This window comes from Eremomyces bilateralis, assembly GCF_010015585.1.
Source record: "Eremomyces bilateralis CBS 781.70 unplaced genomic scaffold P152scaffold_34, whole genome shotgun sequence".
NCBI classification, from domain to species: Eukaryota; Fungi; Ascomycota; class Dothideomycetes; order Eremomycetales; family Eremomycetaceae; genus Eremomyces; species Eremomyces bilateralis.
In genome coordinates this window covers 165214-184742 of record NW_022985100.1, presented here as the reverse complement: position 1 = coordinate 184742, position 19529 = coordinate 165214, and the positions used below count along the sequence as shown (strand labels likewise).

General features: G+C 51.5%; 7 protein-coding genes across 7 annotated transcripts; 3 read left to right on the top strand and 4 right to left on the bottom strand.

Moving 5' to 3' along the window:
* Positions 1 to 1409: 1409 nt before the first annotated feature.
* Positions 1410 to 2689, bottom strand: P152DRAFT_509799 (NAD(P)-binding protein; the record flags this gene model as incomplete). The annotated part of the gene is made up of 3 exons (XM_033682630.1): positions 1410 to 2127; positions 2184 to 2603; positions 2654 to 2689. The coding sequence occupies 3 exons, from the start codon at positions 2687 to 2689 to the stop codon at positions 1645 to 1647; spliced, it is 939 nt and encodes a 312-aa protein (XP_033530211.1). The 3' UTR covers positions 1410 to 1644.
* A 404-nt stretch (positions 2690 to 3093) lies between these two features.
* Positions 3094 to 5098, top strand: P152DRAFT_517473 (uncharacterized protein). Its single transcript, XM_033683010.1, has 2 exons — positions 3094 to 3786; positions 3843 to 5098. Exons 1-2 carry the CDS (start codon positions 3098 to 3100, stop codon positions 4927 to 4929), a joined length of 1776 nt encoding a protein of 591 aa, XP_033530210.1. The 5' UTR covers positions 3094 to 3097; the 3' UTR covers positions 4930 to 5098.
* A 27-nt stretch (positions 5099 to 5125) lies between these two features.
* Positions 5126 to 6945, bottom strand: P152DRAFT_462437 (uncharacterized protein). Its single transcript, XM_033680349.1, has one exon. The coding sequence runs from the start codon at positions 6893 to 6895 to the stop codon at positions 5159 to 5161; it is 1737 nt and encodes a 578-aa protein (XP_033530209.1). The 5' UTR covers positions 6896 to 6945; the 3' UTR covers positions 5126 to 5158.
* A 1356-nt stretch (positions 6946 to 8301) lies between these two features.
* On the top strand, positions 8302 to 12205 carry P152DRAFT_443657 (ras GEF). The gene is made up of 5 exons (XM_033677781.1): positions 8302 to 9166; positions 9232 to 9556; positions 9609 to 9824; positions 9876 to 11722; positions 11779 to 12205. The coding sequence occupies exons 1-5, from the start codon at positions 8567 to 8569 to the stop codon at positions 11863 to 11865; spliced, it is 3075 nt and encodes a 1024-aa protein (XP_033530208.1). The 5' UTR covers positions 8302 to 8566; the 3' UTR covers positions 11866 to 12205.
* Positions 12206 to 13036: 831 nt separating this feature from the next.
* Positions 13037 to 14226, bottom strand: P152DRAFT_497661 (uncharacterized protein). The gene has a single exon (XM_033682271.1). It carries the CDS (start codon positions 13960 to 13962, stop codon positions 13201 to 13203), a length of 762 nt encoding a protein of 253 aa, XP_033530207.1. The 5' UTR covers positions 13963 to 14226; the 3' UTR covers positions 13037 to 13200.
* Positions 14227 to 15227: 1001 nt separating this feature from the next.
* On the top strand, positions 15228 to 16365 carry P152DRAFT_462434 (uncharacterized protein). Its single transcript, XM_033680348.1, has 2 exons — positions 15228 to 16126; positions 16214 to 16365. The coding sequence occupies exons 1-2, from the start codon at positions 15615 to 15617 to the stop codon at positions 16218 to 16220; spliced, it is 519 nt and encodes a 172-aa protein (XP_033530206.1). The 5' UTR covers positions 15228 to 15614; the 3' UTR covers positions 16221 to 16365.
* A 59-nt stretch (positions 16366 to 16424) lies between these two features.
* P152DRAFT_443650 (uncharacterized protein) lies at positions 16425 to 18220 on the bottom strand. Its single transcript, XM_033677780.1, has 5 exons — positions 17534 to 18220; positions 17183 to 17423; positions 17104 to 17128; positions 16850 to 17050; positions 16425 to 16798 (listed from the first exon to the last, which is right to left on the bottom strand). Exons 1-5 carry the CDS (start codon positions 18154 to 18156, stop codon positions 16758 to 16760), a joined length of 1131 nt encoding a protein of 376 aa, XP_033530205.1. The 5' UTR covers positions 18157 to 18220; the 3' UTR covers positions 16425 to 16757.
* Positions 18221 to 19529: the final 1309 nt, after the last annotated feature.

Here is a 19529-nt window from a genome sequence, read left to right as displayed (position 1 = left end):
GGCGGGTGTTCCCGCCTGCGCCTTTTCCATACTCTTTCTCTGTGCCAGCTCCGGAATGAGCCGGAGAACGGGCGTTAGGTGAGCCTCAAGAACTCCACGGAGCGACCCCGCCCCAGCCCATCCACGGCAGCTCTCCAACGCGAGTTTTATATGGTTTTCCATAATTTGGAGCATCCGCCCCTCATCCATCCGTCCATTTTGTTCTCCCACTCCGTTGCGGGTGTTGGGTCGTGGGTGGTCCGCCTGCTGGGGACGCGTCGGGGACGCGTCTTTGGCCTGCGGGCCTTTCCCCCTCATGCGCCCTCCAACCATTATTTGGGAGGGCTGCAATAGTTGATTATAATTGAATGAAGTGTGAAGAATCGATTACGATCATAATCTCAGCTAATTTCCAAGTTGTGGGCTGTTTTGCAGAAAAATGTTCTCTATTTTGTTTCAAGTGATGTAGTACATATTAATAAAAATTGAATATTATTTTAATTAGCTATATTAATTGTATAGAGAGAGAGAAGTCTAAAAAGTTGATATTTTCGACTCCGAAATGTACGTCACAGGGATGTCCAAAATGGTGGCGCCACAACCTTTTCACACAAACCTTGGCCTGCTTCGACCTCACATAAAACGTGCATCCCACCATTCCTTCTTCTGCCGTTTTATTTCATCGCTCCTGTCTTCCCTTTCCTTCTCTCCTCAAACCCACTGTATGCAGGTATGCACGATAACCTGACCGCCAGGATGCTTCGTTTTTCTCTCCCCGACTGAAGTTTGCAATTGCTATCGCCGCATCACGAAACTAACATAAGAAGAAGTCAGTTACTTGCGTGCAAGTGGTACTTATTGCCAAATTTTGCAGCTAAATCACCATGTCGGAGGCCACACTCGACAAGCCATTCGATGACTCTGCTACTTCCTAGGTCGACAAGAAACTTATCACAATGGCTCATTGAATCATCGAATAGCGTGATTCTGCTGCATTCAGGTCCACAGGTCACTGTTCGAATTAGATCGACAAGCCGCGAATACAAGCTCTCAAAAGCTCTCCTTTGCAACAAATTGCCGTACTTCAAAGCCACATCCGAAGGGAACTTTCAAGAGGGGAATGAGCAATCTACAACAGTGAAGGAGGAGGATGGTATCAATTCCTAGCCTTGAATTACTGGTACAATGATTATACCTTGGGCGAGTCATCTTGAGCGATTCGACACCGACAGATTCAATCACTGCTATTAGCTATCGAATTTGTAAATACCTATCACGGACGCCCTCTCCACCGCCACCATTATTCAGACCTTCATATCCGGATTTTGGGGCCCCGCCCTAACCTTCTTGTCCCTAATTCCTACCGACAGCGCTGGTGGGCATTTTGGAAGTGGTCAAGATGGGGAAGGGCTTGGTCGCGGCTAAGAGAGTGTATTTTGGAGTTGGGAGCAGCGTGGATGCCTTTAAGAGGGAGTCTGTGGAGAACACGGGGATGGATTGGGGGAGGTGCAGATGCTATAGGAGCGATGGTAAGGAATGATTATTCTCGTGAGCAAGTCTAAACAACTGTGGACCTAATCAAGATGGCTTATTCATACATGAAGGTGCCTCCCTCACTTCTTTACCGAATCTTAGTTCCATTTTGGATTCACTAGCGTTCTGCTCCTAAACATAATATTCGCCGCTGCGCTCTCCTGCAAGCACACGCTCAACGGTTTCCTGCAAACTCTCGCTCTCAACGCCGAGCACATCATTCATTAACCGCTCTTTCTCAGCGACCTCGAAGTGCTGGCGCAAACCCGGCACATTCGACCAACACGAGGCTTTGACCAGTGTGAAACCGCCAGCAAAATCTCCCTTCGCCAGCATCTCCCGTGCTGCATCAATCTGCTCCGTGGAAGTCGTGTGTTTCACGGCCCATGTCGTCGCAGTCGAATGCTCCAGAGCCTGCAGGATCTGGTTCTGTGTCACGTTCAGGGAGGAGATGTATACGTGCTTGTTGGCCGTCTCGGCTGGGTGTTCAAGAGATGCAACCACAGCCTTGCCTAGCGCTGCTTCGTTGACGCAACTGAAGCGTGTGTTGCCGTCATCCCAGATCGTGGCTCTGTTGGATGTAAGATCGAAACCCAAGAAACCGTTCGCCAAGCACTAGAACCCAAAAAATCAGCTCGAATGCTTCATCCGAAAGTATCGATATTCCTTACCCAGTCTAGCAGCGGTCCGATAATGAGAGACGTCCAGCACAAACCATCCTTCTCTTTCTCAACCAAATAGTCTAGCGTCTCCTGTTTCACCGCAAAAAACGGCAGCAACTGCCTCGCTACTTCGCTCTGGCCATTGATGCTGAACTCGCTGGGGAAGAAGCGCCTGACGCCTGCCGTGACAGCAGCGTCGATAATGCCTCGCTGATCCGTCAAACCCGTTCCGCCGATGACGGAAATGACCGCGTCTTGGCCTTCCAAGTGGGACGCGAGGGCGTCGGGGGTGTAGTCTGTTTCAACGACCTTGAGATTGGGCGCGGATGGGAAGGTGGACGTGCTGCCTGGACGTTTGAAGGCGATAATGGATAGCTGAGGTGCGGATATCAAGCCACGCAGGATGATACGTCCTATTTTGCCGCCGCCCTGGAGCGTGTCAGTTATTCGATATTGCGAAGAAGCTCAACTGGACTTACACCAATGATGGCAATATTCTCCAATGGAGCGGACATTGTCGTCAAGGGGGTTGAGGCTGGATTCAAAATTTGATCAGTGTACAGATTAGAAGCAGTGGTTCAGTTGATAGGCCTCGAAAGAGAGACGGTCCACAGCCTTTTATATCCATCTTCCTCGAAGACATTTGCTCTGAAGCACTGAACACGACCATGGATTTGATAAGCTGCTTTATAAAGGGATTCGAAGAGTTTAGGCCGACATGTAATGGAGCTGAGGCCGGCTGCGGGATTCGGGCCGAAAGCAGATGTGACGGATTTGAACCCGGGCTCGACCCCCGCCTATTAGGATCTTATCTCGGTCTCAGCTCCGCTGCTAGCCTTGGCGCTTCGGATCTCAGGCCGCATTGAAACCCCATGGTTCTTGGAGTTGCTTTCGCTCCCAGAGCACATAACTTGGACTAGGCAATGTCTCCATCTCAAAGCATAATCCCCGCTTGCTTAACGTGCCGCCGCAAGAAAGTTCATTGCGACCGGCGTTCGCCATCCTGCAGCCCTTGCTCGAAGAGTGGTCTCGAGTGCTCTTACCCGACGGCAAACTCGCGGTATATTGTAAGCAGGGAGCGTTCTTGCAAGGCATGTCGACGCCGGCGGGCCAAATGCGATAGAAAGAGACCATGCAACGCATGCGTTACCGCTGGAGTCAGTTGTATCTATGCCTCGGCCGAGAGACCTGGCCACGGAAATGATTCGACAGGCGTCTCAGGAGGCGCGGCCACCGGTTCCTCACCCACGGGAAGGGGTACCTCAGTCTCCACGAATACAGGGACAGCAGTAGATCAAGACCGTCGGCCAGTGTACCCATCGGTGATACTTGGAAATGGTCCGATCGCTGTGAAGTTGACAGAGCTGCATCCGAACGTAGCGCATATATGGTTTCTGTGGCATAGTTTCACCGAGAACGTGGAGCCTCTGTTCAAGATCTTCCACGCTCCATCCGTTCATGAGCAGCTGCTCTCAGCGATGCAAGACATCGGCACGATGGATGGAGATTTGGAGACTTTGATATTTGCTGTATACTTTGCAGCGATCGTGATTGAAGAAGAGAGCGAGTGCTTGATCAAATTCAGGCAGTCGAAGATAGACCTTCTTAAAAGGTAAGTAAGCATTTGATTTCCAGACAGCATATATGGAAGGCCTAACGAGATGCTAGATACCGTTACGCCCTTGAGCAGTGTTTTGTGCGCTCAAATTCCCGGGCTCGACTGTCAGTAGCTTCGCTTCAAGCGCTTGTACTCTTCCTCAACATGACTCATTACTCGCCGCTCTCCACACCAGTTGATTCTCTCCTCACGTTGGGAATCGGCCTCGCATTGCGGCTAAACCTTCACCAAGATCCGTCGCAGTCTTCCCAAGGACACCCTAGCTATCCCACGATAGCCGATCATACCTCTGCAGAAATGAGGCGGCGCCTTTGGTGGCACATCATGGCCCTCGATGTACAGTATGCCGAAGCTGCGATAAGGGATCCTATCATTTCTGAAGCGATGTGGACGACTAGATTTCCAAGTAGCTATAATGATGGCGAACTAGACTGCTTAAGCGAGCAGCCAATGCCTCCTCCAACGGGTGAGACATTCGACCCAGAAATATTTGCGACACAGGCCACCGCCCCTCACAGTGATGAGCAAGAAAGTCGCAGAACAGACATGTCTTTCGCGCTATCAAGGCTAGAGATAATGAAGAGTCTTAGACGTTACAGTTTCTCGGAACAATTCTGCATTAACAACGGATATAACTACCTTGCTACACCTGTGGCACAGATTCAATTCCTCAATGACTTGGTACAGAGAGTCCATCAAAAATACTTGCGATTCCAGCAAGGCAACGACCGTCTCAGCTTCTTCGAACGCAACGCTGTGAAACTGATTCTCAGCAAGCATCTGATGATGGCGAAGCGAAACGAACCGATTAGGGAGATACTGAGCAATTGTATCAAGGTGCTTGAAGCTGCTGTAGGGTTGCGCAAGTCGCAGGCGAGATGGGCTTGGCTGCTAAGGCAGCCTGTGGAGTTGGATTCTCTGGAGTTGCTTTTGGAGTGTTTAGCTAGGCGGCCAGATACGGAACAGCTCAGTGGTGATGAGGACCTAGAGCACGCATGGACGCTGGCTAAGAAAGCGACGGAGAGTGGAGAGAGAGACAACTTAGCCGCTTGCTATCCTGCTCAATGGGCTCGGATTCAAAAGCTGTGCGAGCACGCTATCGAGCGTCGATTTCCGCGAACACAAATCAGCAACTAGGAACAAGAAAATTGACCCAACTATTGAACTCAGTAGAAAACCTTCCTTGAAGACTTTCGTTGCGTCTATTAGGAGACAGATGGGCCCTTTCTACCTGCTAAGGGCAGAGACAACTCCAGAGGAGATGAAAAGCAAATCACCACTGTTGGAAAGACGACTATGATAGAAGACTGATTAGTTAAGTTAACTTAAGTACTAGTTATGTATGTTGCATATAGATTATATAAAGTTAACTGGTCTTGGTTGAGTTGACTATGGTCGTGTTGGTCATGGTCGAGTTGGTCGCAGTCGTGTTCACAACTAGAGCGTCCCGCCAGTCCTGCGCCCAGTGCGCAGATGAGGAGTATCGGTACCGATACCACAGAATCGACACCGTGAAGGTGACTAAAACGCAAGTTAGCAAGACGACTCCATCCTCCCCCACGTATCTAGACACCCAAAGTTTCTCCTTCACGCCCCGGTTTGCCTCGGCAACGAGCTTGAGCAGAATATACAGACTGAAACAGATGGTGGAGAATATGAGCAGCACCACAGCCTCCACAGATAATAACCCATAAACCCATCGCATATAATCTGATAGCAGCAGATATCCCATGGCAAATAACACAAAATAGGCCCCCACCACCCCAAGACCAGCTAAGCCCAAAGTGACTATAACCACTACCGTTGATGCGCATTTCTGGATAGAGGTGGGGAGATGTCGGTTCGCGAACTCGGAAAAGGTAGCGGCGAGCATCCAAGTGACCCATGCGGTTCCGCCAGATCCAGCCATTATGAGGAACAAACAGGCGAATATAAAGGGGAGGCTGAGAAGGAAGAGTGGCATCTCCCAGCTGCTGGAGGAGAGGATATGCCTATTCAGAAGGGGCTGGATAAGGTCGAGAAAAGCCCAGTAGAGGAATATCGCATGGAGTAGGCAGCCCCACCCAAATAGGATCATATCCATACAAGCGAGAGTATGTTTCAGTGTTGGCAACCGTGGTGATGTGATGGGATCCGCGTATTTGCTGTCGCTGTTCTTCGCAGACTCTAGGTCGGAAGGGCGGCCCTCGTTCGTAGATTCTGTAGTCTCTGCCTGAGCCACGGTAGAGCCGTCAATGACTTCTTGTATGCGTCCAGCCCTATTCGCCATTGCCCAAGACTTCACTTGAGGGAGGATAGAGCCATCATCATCGTCTTTTCTCCGTTGGTCTCCATCAATCCCATTACTTAGCAGGTGCTCGGTGCTAGCCGATGCTGTAAACTCTACTTGGTCGGCCGTGCTGTCATTGTTTTCATCATGTATATCCCCCACCTCCCTGCTCGTCCTGCCTGGCTTATACTTCGTGCTCGCTGATTCTTCCGGTTCTTCCTGAGTTTCGTCTTTTAATAGTTTAGCCCGATCGTTCTCTTCGTCTTCCGTATCTTCAGTACTGGCTGCATGCGATATTTTGCCATTGTCTGGTTCCTCAATAATCTCCTCTAATTCGAAACCAATAGGAGTATACTGTGGTTTAGAAAGTTCCGAAAGTTCCCTTCTAGCCCGCTGCGATGCAATCTCTAACACGACGTATGAAGCAGCATACATCCATGCCCAAGCCATCGTCCATCTGATGTCCCCCCACGCACCAACCACATATGTCGGTGGTAATATGCCGAGGAAGAACCCAAAAAGGCGTAATATCGTCGCGACTATCGTTGTCTTTCGAATACCGTTATCGATCTCAGCCTCGTTAAAGCGGTCCATTCCGATAATAAGCATCGCCTTACGTGGGCTAGCACGGAGCAAAGTATAGTATGTTAAGAACCGAAAGGCAAAGCCTAGAGTATCGAGGGCGCATATGATGGGCGAAGCTCGAAGCCAGACGCTATGGAATGCAGAGGTACCTAGAACGCGGCCGACGGGCTGAATCATGGTATTCAGAGCCAGTAGCGGCAGGATCGGGAAGGCTTGAAGCCAGCTTATGGAGGGATTTGGCGACGCCATTGTTGGGAAGACGACAATGGTAGAAGACTTCTTATTTATTGATTGATTAGTTACTATGGAGATGGCTACCTCTAGGTAGAGGAGCATGTCAAAGAATATCTGTGTTTCTTGGCGTTTCCCCGTGGCTTCATTCCATGTGGATAATTAATTACAGATTTTCCCGGGATCGTGCACTGCCACCCAATGCACGATTTCACTAGATATTTTGGATATGTTTTTGAGGCTACTCGCACCCATAAAAAACTAAATTATGTAGAAAAAGCTGGTGGTAAGGTCTGTGTAGATAGAGCTTTATTTCCCACCTAATTCGTAGTCCTGTAGGCGTTTTGGGAGGCGTTTCTCACGCCGTGGGCGCCCAGACGAAGGACGTCTCCAATTGACTCCCCGCCATGGCAAGTTCATCACCAAAAATGGCATCACAAACCTCTCAAAACGGTAGTCCATCTGCCGTCAAATTGTTTAAAAGAGTACGAAACCTAAGCCTTCGACCTACCTCGAGAACCTAGTAAACCCCTCTACGTGTGGGGGTTTCAAGTCTGTATTCTATTCATATTACAAGACTCCTTTACAAATCCAGATATTCGTGGATTGAGGAGCTGGGGATCGAACCCAGAACTGCTCGCTCATTAGATAACCATCTGTAGCTAACAACGACCACTGCTCCACACGTACAGTGATAATATGATTGAGGGAATTGTGTTTATCTGATGCAAGTGCCTTTTTTATGTTGGATAGATGGATACGCAAGGTTGGGTGAAACCAACACAATCAGGACTCGACTTCAAAAGATTGGCGCTGATCCAAATTGAAATACAAACCATAAACAAAACATATATGAATGGTTCCCAAGTAACTCTAGATCCCAATTTCGCTACACCGTCTTTCCATTTTCAGAGTCTAGGAGGAACGGGAGACGCGGATCGTTCCCTATGAAACATGACACTTTTTACGGCGAGACAAGGACCAAGCTCTTGGATTTACCCACTTATTCTCCATGGATATTTCCACTAACGCATACCAATATGCTAAAGGTTGAAGGATGACAGTCTTACTCGACGACAATCAGTCGTTCTAGGGACAAGAAGAGATGAGATATCAGGCGGCGATACTGAGCATCCTACCTCGATATTAAGCTGGACATGCACTCACATGCTCTGACTGCGAATGTCATCGGTCACAGGTGGTGCCAGAGAAGATAGATGGCAAGAGTCGGATATAATACGAGATACATCAATGCGAGATATTAACAGTAGCAACAGCCAGGGTCTAAGGTGGTTGAGAAAAGCTCTGGATGAATGGGGAAGTCGCGTGGTGGCTGCAGGGATCTTGGATGAGGAAAGAACCCCTGGATCGCTCCTTCACCCGCTTGGCGTTGCCAGACGTCAACTCAAGCCCAACTATCTGAACTTCTCCCCAATTGATCAAAATATCTTACATCTTCCTATCACCGCATATGTCCTTGTGTTGCATGACAGGTCGTTCTTTGGCATTTGCACATGTCCCCACCAATGCCCTCCCGCAGCTTGGTTGCCGTTGTGCATTGCGTCTCTATTTCCGGCACGAATCCTCTCCAGCGAACAACCTCGACACTTGATGTGACACAGTGAGCCTGTATGCTCCACTCTCTCGTCATACCGGTATAAACGCCAGATCCCCCTTTCCACCAATACCATGCCATCGTCGACCAGCGACCGTACCACACCTTCGACCTCGGCCGGGATTTCCGCCTCCGCTACTGCATCTCCACGACCTTGCCGCAGCAGCAGCATTGCAACCCAGCTATCACATCAACGCGACAAGACGAAAAGCGCTCAGCCATACCTACAGGATGTTCGACGTCAGTCCACCGCTCAAGGCGCCGTCGTCGGTTACACCGGGCCTACGATCGGGGAAGCCACGCGCGTACCGCGTCCGACAATGAAGTCGCGGGCATATTCAGCGCCGTTGGTCTCCAACAACCAAAGCCAGTTTCAAGATTCCGAAGATGATGACTCCGACGGGGATGGGGACAACGAGGATGAAGAGGAGGACGGGAACCCGGCCGAACTGGGGGATGAAATCACGGGAGATCCGTTCTTCCAGCGATATAATTTTCCCACGTCGAACAGTCGCGAGCAAGAAAGAGACGGCGTAAGCGAAGAGAAGAGTTCACCGGACACAAAGGGACCCGCATCGCCTGCGAGACCAAACGCACGCCCACGCCCCGACTCGGTTGCTGAACCATTGGCAAGCCCCATCACTCCGATGGCCACGAGAAGATTTCCTTTCGAGGTTAGTCGCAGCGTGCATACATGAATGACATTGTAGGAATACTGACTGGTTGAATGACTGCGCAGTTTCCGGTCTCCGACTCCGCGCAAGACATTAATATAGCCGTGATGGGAGAAGAAGGAGTCGGCAAGTCGATGTTCATACAGAAGGCCTTCGACTTGCGGAATCATTCGAACGGGAGTGCAACATCGAAAAGAATGCCGTTAGAAGGCGACGTCTATACTGTTCGGCTTGTCGAGCTCGAGTTCGACGATATTGAATTTGACGACGATGATAGAATCAGCTGGCCTGAGACTTATGACGATGTCAAAATGCCCACCATCCACGGGGCGCTCATACTATACGATGTTATGAATAAAGAAAGTCTGGTTGACGTCCCCGATGTGTTGAGTATGAACTTACCATGATGACTGCGGGGGCTTACTTGCTGACATCCTTGCAGAAGCTATGCATAAAGCGTCTATCCCCTTTTTGTTAGTCTCCTGTAAATGTGATAACCATCCAGCGCTGCGCGAGATCGACCCGGATGTCGTCGAAAAGCGCGCAAAGGATTTTATCGGTGGCGATGTGGGAGCGGTGCAAACCGCATTTTCCTCTCCTGACAGCCAGAAGCGATGTTTGTCTGTTATTATCCGAGATATTCTCAGTGAACGACGAGGTGAGATGGCCTTGACAAACGTATTCAAACCACAATGCTTACCTCCTCTAGAAAAGCTCAAGTTAAGCGCAGCGAGACGTCGGGCGAATACGGGCTCTTCACAAGCGCAAAGCCCAGCGCAGAAAGCGGCGGCCATTGCAAAGCATAATCGTGCAAGCTCGGAATACTCGGCGACTGTGTACAAAGCAAGAACGGGTATGGCACCACTCCCCGCGGCTACCGAACCGTTTTTGCCGACCAAATCACGCTCCCACCATAACCTCCCTGGGCTTCCCACGCAAAAGTCTTTCCTTAACCTCGAGGATTCCCCGAGTCGAGACGGATCAGACAATGAAACATCGTCTCCTCCAAAGCCAAAGCAGGTTATTCCGGCCGAGCAGCCATCGAATGAGAATGGGTACTCTTTTGATCAACTCGTGAACCGATTCCTGGAACTCCCTCTCTCCAAGGTGGATGAGAAATTCAAGGACAGCTTTCTCGCGCTCTTCCGATTATTTGCCGCCCCTTCTATGCTCCTTGACGCAATCATAGCCCGCTTCGAGACAGTGGAGCGAGTCAGCGAACCTATCCTCCTACGGACCATTTCGCAACAACGATACCTGACTCTTCTCCAAGCCTGGATCAGCAACTACCCGGGCGACTTTGCCCACCCTCTCACCCGCGTCCGCTTCTCCAATTTTCTTTCTCGGGTTGCCAACGTTCCGATTCACGCGGCGGCGGTGCATGTCCTCGGCTCCGACCTTGAGAATGTCGCTGAAGACGACGATACCAATTGGGCTTGCTCTGATCACGAGCTCGGACCAGCCTTTCCACTCGATCGATCACCATCCAATACCACCCTCGTCAGCCAGGCGAGCACGCTTCTCAACAACATGGACACTGAGAGTGTTCTCCGAAAGCCTAGCAAAATTTCTCTCACCTCGACAGACACCAACTCTAGCACGACGACCCTTGCCAAAAGCGCAAGCCAAACCACCCTCGCATCACAATTTCCCGGCAGCATGTCGTCCGTCACCCTGCTCTCCATCGTGGAATCCGCCCAAAAATCCGCCAAGTCGCTCAACCCGCTTCCGCGCTTCACCTTCGCGAAAATCCACTGGCGCCTCCTTATGGACACGACCGACGACGTCATCGCCAAAGAACTCACCCGCATGGACTGGACCCTCATCTCCTCCATCCGCACCCGCGACCTCGTCCGCTACGTCAGCATGAGCAAAGCCGCTAAAGACAAATCCAAATCCACCGGCCACCTCCCGGGCCTCGAAAACGTCGACCGCATGTCCACCCACTTCAACCGCCTCGCTGCTGTCGTCTCGAACTTCGTCCTTCTCCGCGACAAACCCAAGCACCGCGCCCTGATGCTCGAGAAGTGGATGCGCGTAGCCCGTGAGCTCCGCAAGCTTAACAACTACAACTCCCTCGGCGCCGTCCTCGCCGGCATCCACTCCTCCCCCGTCCATCGCCTCGCGCTCACCCGCGAGCAGCTGCCCGCGCCCGTCGCGAAAGATTTCATGAAGCTGGAGATCCTGATGGGCACCGCGAAGAGCCATTTCGCGTATCGGCTGGCGTGGGAGAACTCGAGCGGGGAGCGGATCCCGTATTTGCCTCTGCATCGACGCGATCTGGTGACGGCGAGCGAAGGGAACAAGACGTTCGTCGAGCCGGCGGGGGGAGCGGGTGTGCCGAAACATGGGGAGGGGAATGGAAACGGGAACGGGAACGCGGGCAATGCGGTGGCCGAGTTGAAGAGTCGGCGGATCAATTGGAAGAAATTCGAGATCATGGGCGACGTGATCGTGGAGGTTCAGCGGGCGCAGGCGGTGCCGTATATGAACCTGCTGCGGAACGAGGATGTCAAGATGTTGGTGTTGGAGACCAAGATCTCCATGGATGAGGATGTGAGTTGATTTATCCCCGGTGTCGTCAAGGATCAAGTCGCTAATGGTGATGACAGGAACTTTACGATCGAAGTGTCGCGGTCGAACCCGGTGGGATGGGGCCGAGTCGGGGGAAGTTCAACTGGTTTCAGAGAGGGCCATGAGCGGTTTCTTATAGATCGAGGGGGCGCACGAGGGTGGTTCGTGATATATATCCATTTGCTTGACATATCCACGATGTAAAGCTCCTCATGCAAGTCATCTTGGCGCGAGCACGAGGAGTTCGGATGATCTTTGAGCGGCCTGGGGGACGTGGATACCAAAATCAAGGACATACGGTGGGAATATTGGGATGAGATATTTCAGTTTCTAGGACCTTTGCTGTGAAGGGCGACTTGCGATCAGGTGCGCATGTACATCCGTGTAAATCGATTCCATCGAATCTCGGCAAGTAGCAATACAGTATGGACAACCCTCATGAATAGGGCACGGGAAAGAGTCAACAGTAGTTCTTTAACTTCGGATCTATAGTGACCTTCGTCCATTCCCATATGGCTCTCTACCATGGTCAAAGCGACTCTGGAGGGAGGCGACAAGTTGGAGGACGGTCGACCGTATCGAGTCCCTTTGGAATCGTTGTCGAATTGTCACATCGTCGAGGATACAAGAGAGCCACCCTCGTTTAAACTTTAATCAATGATTAGAGCAAAGTCAATCTCTCCAAATATTGTTTCGTCGTCCAAGATTGGCCTTAATGCGACCTATAGCCTCTCGTCTTGATGAACGTTGATGTTCCTTCCTTTTGCGTCCTTAGACCCTTAAACTTCTAAAAGACCCTCGAAATCAGTGATAGTGGCACCGTAGCCATCGATTTCCCCCCAAAAAACTCCTCCAACAGAATTACCGCTCGACGCCACTCAAATCAGATTAGAGTGTTCGGCATGTTCGGATGCCCCACCACCTCGTCTGGTTTAGAGCTCTAGTGTTGCTGCGGGATCCAGAAATTCCCGATGCCAACTTCGAACAATCCCATCGCCCCCCAAATCCTCGCATGACATCATCGGAAGTATCTGCTGCAGGATCCTTGATCGCTGCCCACCTTCTCATCACCTACCCCGGCCATACACTGGGGATTGGGTAGACCAGGCGACGAGACGCCATGGAACGTGAAGTGGTGGCGGGGAAGAGGACGCGGACATGGATGGCCACTGCAGGATCGTCAAGCTTGAACTGAAGACGCTGACGTCGGAACCAAGCTCGGAGGGGGGTGAAGTCATATTGCCTTTAGCGCGGCCATATCATTGTCGAGGATACTTTTCTTCGGGCTTACCTACCTTTTATTTTCCAATCTACAAGTTCTGTCAAGACGTCACTTTTCTCTTGACTCCCTCTCTCTCCATCCATCAGTCACGAAAAGTTCATTCCTACTACGTCTTTTACAATCATACAAAATTATTCATCTAAGCTATACCTGCCCTTTTTCAACCACTATCTCCCTCTCATAGACACATATCTACCCAGCCACCACCATGTCTTCCAAACAAACCGAAGAATCCTCCTCCAACCTCAATGCCAACGGCGAAGGAGCCGCCTCTGCCTCCGCCGGCGCCGGCCTCGGCGCCTCCTCCCAACAATCCAAAACCAGCGAATCCACCCGCAAGGCCCCCAAGAAACTTAACCAAAAGAAACAAGCCACTCAACAACCCACTCCGGACCCCGACAGCGACGACGCCGACGACGCACCCTCGGACGCTGAACCCCAAGCTTCTGCCGGTGCCGAGGCCAACGGCGGGCCCCAGGTCGAAGAGGTCGAGGACCCCGAGCCCGAACCCCAGCCGCTGCCGCAGAAGGCAGCGAGTCGGCGACGGCAGTCGCGCGGGCGCGGACGGCGCGGGGTTAGCGTTAGCGATACGGAGAGCATTCCGCGGAGCGACGTGTCTGCGGCGGGAGGACGACGGAACCGTCAGCGCCAGCGTCAGCGACCGCAAGGTGGTGGCACGCTGGGGGGCATTGGGGAGGAGTTGCCTGGTGGAGAGATGGTTGGGCAGACGGGGGATCTGGTGAAGAATACGGCGGGAGGGGCGGTAGATAAGGTGGGGGGTACGGTGAACGATACGGTTGGGGGGGTAGGGCAGGCGGCAGGGGGGTTGGTGGGGGGAGGGGAGAAGCAGGATGATGGGGGGGACGGGAAGGATGAGCAGTTGCGGCTGCGATTGGAGTTGAATTTGGACATCGAGATACAGTTGAAGGCGAAGATTCATGGCGATTTGACGCTGGGGTTGTTGTAAGTTTCCTTTGTCTCTGGTTTCCTTTTTTGAGTTTACCTTGTCACAGTCTTGGAGCTGACTTGACTAAAGGAATTAAACAGGTCTTGAGCACGCTACAGTGCCTTTTTCTTTGCGTACGACGCCGATTAGACCGAGACCGAAGACATATTCTTCGGTCGAACGAAATGCGATGCGTTGCGATTCAATTTCCTACGATCTCTAACTCGCTATGTTGAATGAAGGCGTTTCAGGTCATTCCCTTACATGTATTACATAGTTGCATTTTGAATCCAGTTTGATAATATCTTGATTATTGTTTAGTAGTCTCAACATGGCCACATCCAACTGTCTGACATATATCACTTTGATGGTAGTGCTGCTTAGAGAAATCACACCGAAAGTTACACACCGTGTTCCCCATCCGCATGAGTGTATCCCACTTCACATCCTCGCCAGACCATATTTCTTCCCCTAGGCCTATGTAAGACGATATACGTCATAACATCCTAGAGACCCCGAGACCATCTCCAAGGAGACACGACGCTCGCATGGGTTGGCTGGAAGGTGCCGTACTATTCAATATCGGAGAGTACTCCAGACTTGGAACTAAAACACGAGACACGGCACACGGGAATTTGTTATTGCGAATACGATGAAGGCGAGATACCGGAAAGAACAGCGGTATCATGAAAAATCTATACGGCAATGTACCGTACCAGTGTACCTACATTGAGGTACCATTCCTCCGAGTGGTAGTGCGGTTGTATCAGACTCGACTCCCGCCTGGGACCGAATGAAGGGCCCTGTCTCGCCTTCGAAACCCTGTGGACTCAAACGCCTCCCCAACCACCGGTAGAGACTATAGTGGGGACAGTGAGACTCTTCTTAAGTTCTAATTTCCTTAGTTAAATATTCTTCCAACAGAGAAATCTTCAGCTCTCACCCCGATCACATGCATCTATGATTCCATCAACGGTTGGGACTAGCAGCCCTCCCCCCTGCCCCCACCTCGCCATTGACGTCAACCGACAGCCCATGCCCTCCTCGGCCGACTCCCGACGCCACATCCCCACCAAAGCCCGTCCTTCCCCACCCATCCTAGATCCCCCCCATCGCGGTCCGCTAAATCGCATGGTTCGGAAAATCAAGATTTCAGGCATGCTAGAGCCGGTGACGTGATGGGCGTGGATGATGGATCGCCGACGCCGAACAGTGGGGTCGATCGAGGCGGGCGGATGATGCTAGGGAGGGGGCGGCGGGGGGATCCTGGATGGGCGAGGACATGGGAGGAGAGGGCGAAAAGGGCTCTGACGTGTGGGAGTCTGGGTATTGTAGGCGTAGGCCGGGGAAAGGTGGGTTAGGAGTGAGTATCGACGTAACTGGAATCTTCTTACTGCTATTCTTTGTCTTTGACTACATCTCCTTCAATCCATTGAGTCTTTTCGGTTTACATACTTTCCTCAACTCCTATTGTCTCATCTCGCCTCATCATACTTCCAACACATCTCCATCTTATATCGAACAATCTATCTCTGTTATCCACATCCTACATCCCTCCATACTCGAGAAGCCATCTTCTAGACTCCTCGTCACTTCTTCCCTAAAGAACGACCAATCTAACCTCGCCCCTCCCTCCACCACCCACAATGGCCGAAGTACAACAAGAACAACAAGTCGACCAGCGCGACCCCAACAAGCCCTCCGAGCGCACCACGATGCAGCAGCAAAAAGCCGAAAATGCCCTCGCCCAAGAACGCCGCGAATCCGGCCAGCAGTCCGCGCGCTCCCGCTCCGCGTCGCGGCGCGCCCGCCGCCAACGCCTCCAGAAAGCCATCGACGACGGCCGCTACATGAAGACTACGCCCCTCGACGCCCTCGAGGAGGCCGACGCCAGCGGCGAGCTAAACCAGATGCAGGACTTTGAGCGGATCGGGCCCGCGAGCACGTCGATGGACGGGCCGGTGTCCAAGGCGCGCGCGATGCGGGGGGAGATCCCGATGCGGGGGACGGATCCGAATCAAGCGACGCAGGAGGAGCAGAAAGGGAAGGGGGGCGGATTAGAGGATGCGGATGGGTTAAAGTTGCGGTTGGATGTGAATTTGGATATCGAGATTGAGTTGAAGGCGAGCATTCGGGGTGATTTGACGTTGAGTTTGCTGTAAGTCCCCCTCCTCTCATTTCCGGCGACTGTTCTTTGGGTGTCCCCCGTTACTCTAGCCGTGCTTGGATCTGATATCTAACGCAGGTCTTAATCCAGTGCTTGAGCCGAACCGCAGTTTTGTTCCGAGTATTACGAATCGAAAGGGATCGACACACATTTCCCCCCGTCTTGGAGTTGGTGCAAAATTCTATGTTGAGATGACTGAATTGTTATGAATCTTTGGGATACTCTTTTGGTTATGGTACTGAGCATCAATACATTGTCGTATGTATATATACTCACGTCTAGAAGACTGATATGCTTAATTCATCTTTCTTTGCCCTATACACATCACATCGATAAGTCTTCGTCCTTCATTTACCGTCATTTTAAGCTTTTGTGCCAGTGTGCAATGTGTGATAGAGCCAAACTGTTCTTGGAAGCGTGTCTTGAAGTTTGTGCAACGACGCTCCAGCGAAGGGACATCGTATCCAACTAAGTCCAGGACGCATACACAACCGGGATTTATATCCCACCATATCATTTCTAGATAACATCAAGGGGATGTTTCCTCCTTCACCTACAGGACGCCTTGCAAATATCACACATTTCAATTCACACACCAGGAACTACCAATACCCTCCACAGCCTACCAAACCGGGTATCGGAACTTGTTCATAAACTCTCGGACTATAGGATCGTCAATACAATGTCCAAAACGGCATATTGCTCGTGACTTACTCTGATCAGACCTCTCATAGCAATTCGACATGGCTCGCTTATCCTGAGCTTCAGGCAGCCATTGGTGAATCTTCTTGAAACGCGTCTCGTTCGCCGGATGGGTGGACAGGAGCTCCGGAGGGCTACCTTTGTTGAGCTGGCTCATACGTGTCCAGAGTGAAGGGACCATGGCAGGGTCGTAGCATGCTTGAGCCATAATCACTACGCAACAGTCAGTATCTTGCGCCTTCGAAGGAGAAGAAGAGTCGACATACTTAGGCCAATGTAATCTGCCTCGCTCTATTCCAGTCAACGTCCGCATATCGTCTGGATTGTACTGAAACTGCAACATACCTCCTGGGCCCTACTCCTTGGCAGACCAAAACCCAGGTTGATGGCGGCGTTCCCTAGAAATGGTGGCAAGCCCAGGATAGCGCTCAATATGAAATTGATACCTAGTAGTGGGAACAATAGGGACATTCGTTCCGCAGAGTGCCGGGCGACATTGTGGGCGATCTCGTGCCCGAGCACGGCAGCGAGACTATCATCGTTCCCGCAGATGGGGAGAAGGCCTGTAAAGACGAAGACCTTGCCTCTGTCGACTCACGCATTAGCAGAGATCCCCAACAGAACGGATCCGCTAATTTCCCTAAGGACGATCCTACTCTTTCTTCCCCAAGCTTCGGACCTCCCCGTACCACTTACCCCGGAATCACAAACGCATTCGGCTCCTCCGCGGCAATCACCTTCACCTCCCACTTCTGCCCTTCCAACCCACTCATTGGAATCAGTCGATCCATTACCCTCTGCACCATTCTCGCCCTCGGATCCCATTCACTCAAGATATGCCCCCGAAACTCTCCCATCACCTCCTCATACATCTGCTCCGCGAATCGCGCCTCCAGCTCCGGCCCCACCAGGTTAAACCGCCGCCGCCCCGTCACCGGCACCGTCTCGAGATTCGACACGTAGAAGACCCCCAGACCGCCCGCGAGGAGGAAGATGTGCCGGTAGAAGTGCGGGTGCTGGCCCCAGCGGACGAAGAGCGCGACGAGGGGCGCGTGCCGGGTTTGGCGGCCGTTGAAGCGACGGTAGGTGGGGCGGGAGGAGGTGGGGCGGGAGGTGTAGAACGAGTGGGAGAGCTGGTGGATAGTGGATTGGATTCGTGGGGTGGTGCGGCGGAGTGGGAGAGCTGTGGGAGGGGAGGAGAGAAGGCTATGGGCGGCGACTCGAGGGTGACATGGAGTTCGTGGGCTGCTCGGGCGTGAGCATCTTGCTCGACTTGTGAAGTTTCGCGTTATGCGGAGAAATGACCAAGCAGAGCGCATGGCTAATGGGAGCAGAGTCGCATATAATGCGAGGAATTGCTTGTTTCGTAGCTACTATGTAACCTAAAATATGATAGACCGACCATGAGGAGGGTGGTGCCTCCGTGCTGGGGACAGGGCACACAGGCCACAGGGGACTGGGACTGGACTGGGAAAATCATAAGGCAACAAGGCATATTAAGGCAACGAGGCTTAATAAGCAACAAGGCATATGAAGGCAACGACGATCGATCAACGATAATGACAGAAATGACTAATTTGATATCTCATATCTCTCAAGCCCATTGAACAACGTGCCATCTATTGGGATATTGTAAAACGAATGTTTGAGACTCTAGTCCTTATAAGAGGTTGAATGTATTTTCTTTGGGTAACTTGCTTCTATCGGTGTTCTGGACCTCGAACCTATTTACACAAGACATGGACTCTTTCTGAGTTGGAATTTTGGGACACTGCTAAATCAAGGCGTTCTATCACCGCTCTTGTAGCGATAATTTTGTTTCATTAGTTTCACTTTATAGTTTACGGTACTCACTTCCGACATGATAGATTCTTGGTTTACCAGATGACCTCGTACTCGTATTCGCATTACGAAGCAACAGGTGTGTGCCTGTGCTGCTTCAAAGAGCCAGAGAGTCAAAGTCAATTTTCCAGAACATTAACATACCATTATAATCTCAGTGCATTGGATTGAGTTTCTCATCATCAAGTTACCAACCCGGCGATCAAACGACCAGTACCAAATCCTCGACTCGGCATGACCTTCACAGCGAATTTCCGGCCCATCCGACAAGACAGAAGTCACCACGACCTCGTCCGACCTAGTCTCCGGTTATCAAGGAGAACGATATCTCATTCACCCCAACTATGGGGAAACTTTCTTCACTCAGCCAGTTCGGCGACTCAGTTCCCGTCGTCTTGTGGAAGCCTCAATCTTCTGCACCAAACTCCATCGATTCCACGCTACCAAGACGTCAAAGACACGAATGATCCGTACTAAACCTACTTGGGAGGACAATAGGAATGGGAATTCCTGTCAGAAAACAAGTTGGACGTAGAATTGAAGAAATCACCAGAACATCGGATCGAACTTGCTCTGGCTTCATGGGTTACGTGCAGTCTTAGGACGAGTTTCTAGACTGGAGCGGATTCGATGATGCTTCACCCACTCATGGCACAGGAATCTACCTCTGTCCATTGGCCTTGGGCTGGTGCTACATTCCCTCGGCCCGCCTTATAGAGCCCCGGAAAATGGGAGACGAAGATAAGGTCATTTATAATGATTGCAGAGCATCATGCGCAGACTCTACTAGGACAGCCAACAATGAACTTATTGTCCCGATTGGCCAAGCCGAACCGAACGAACGTCGATG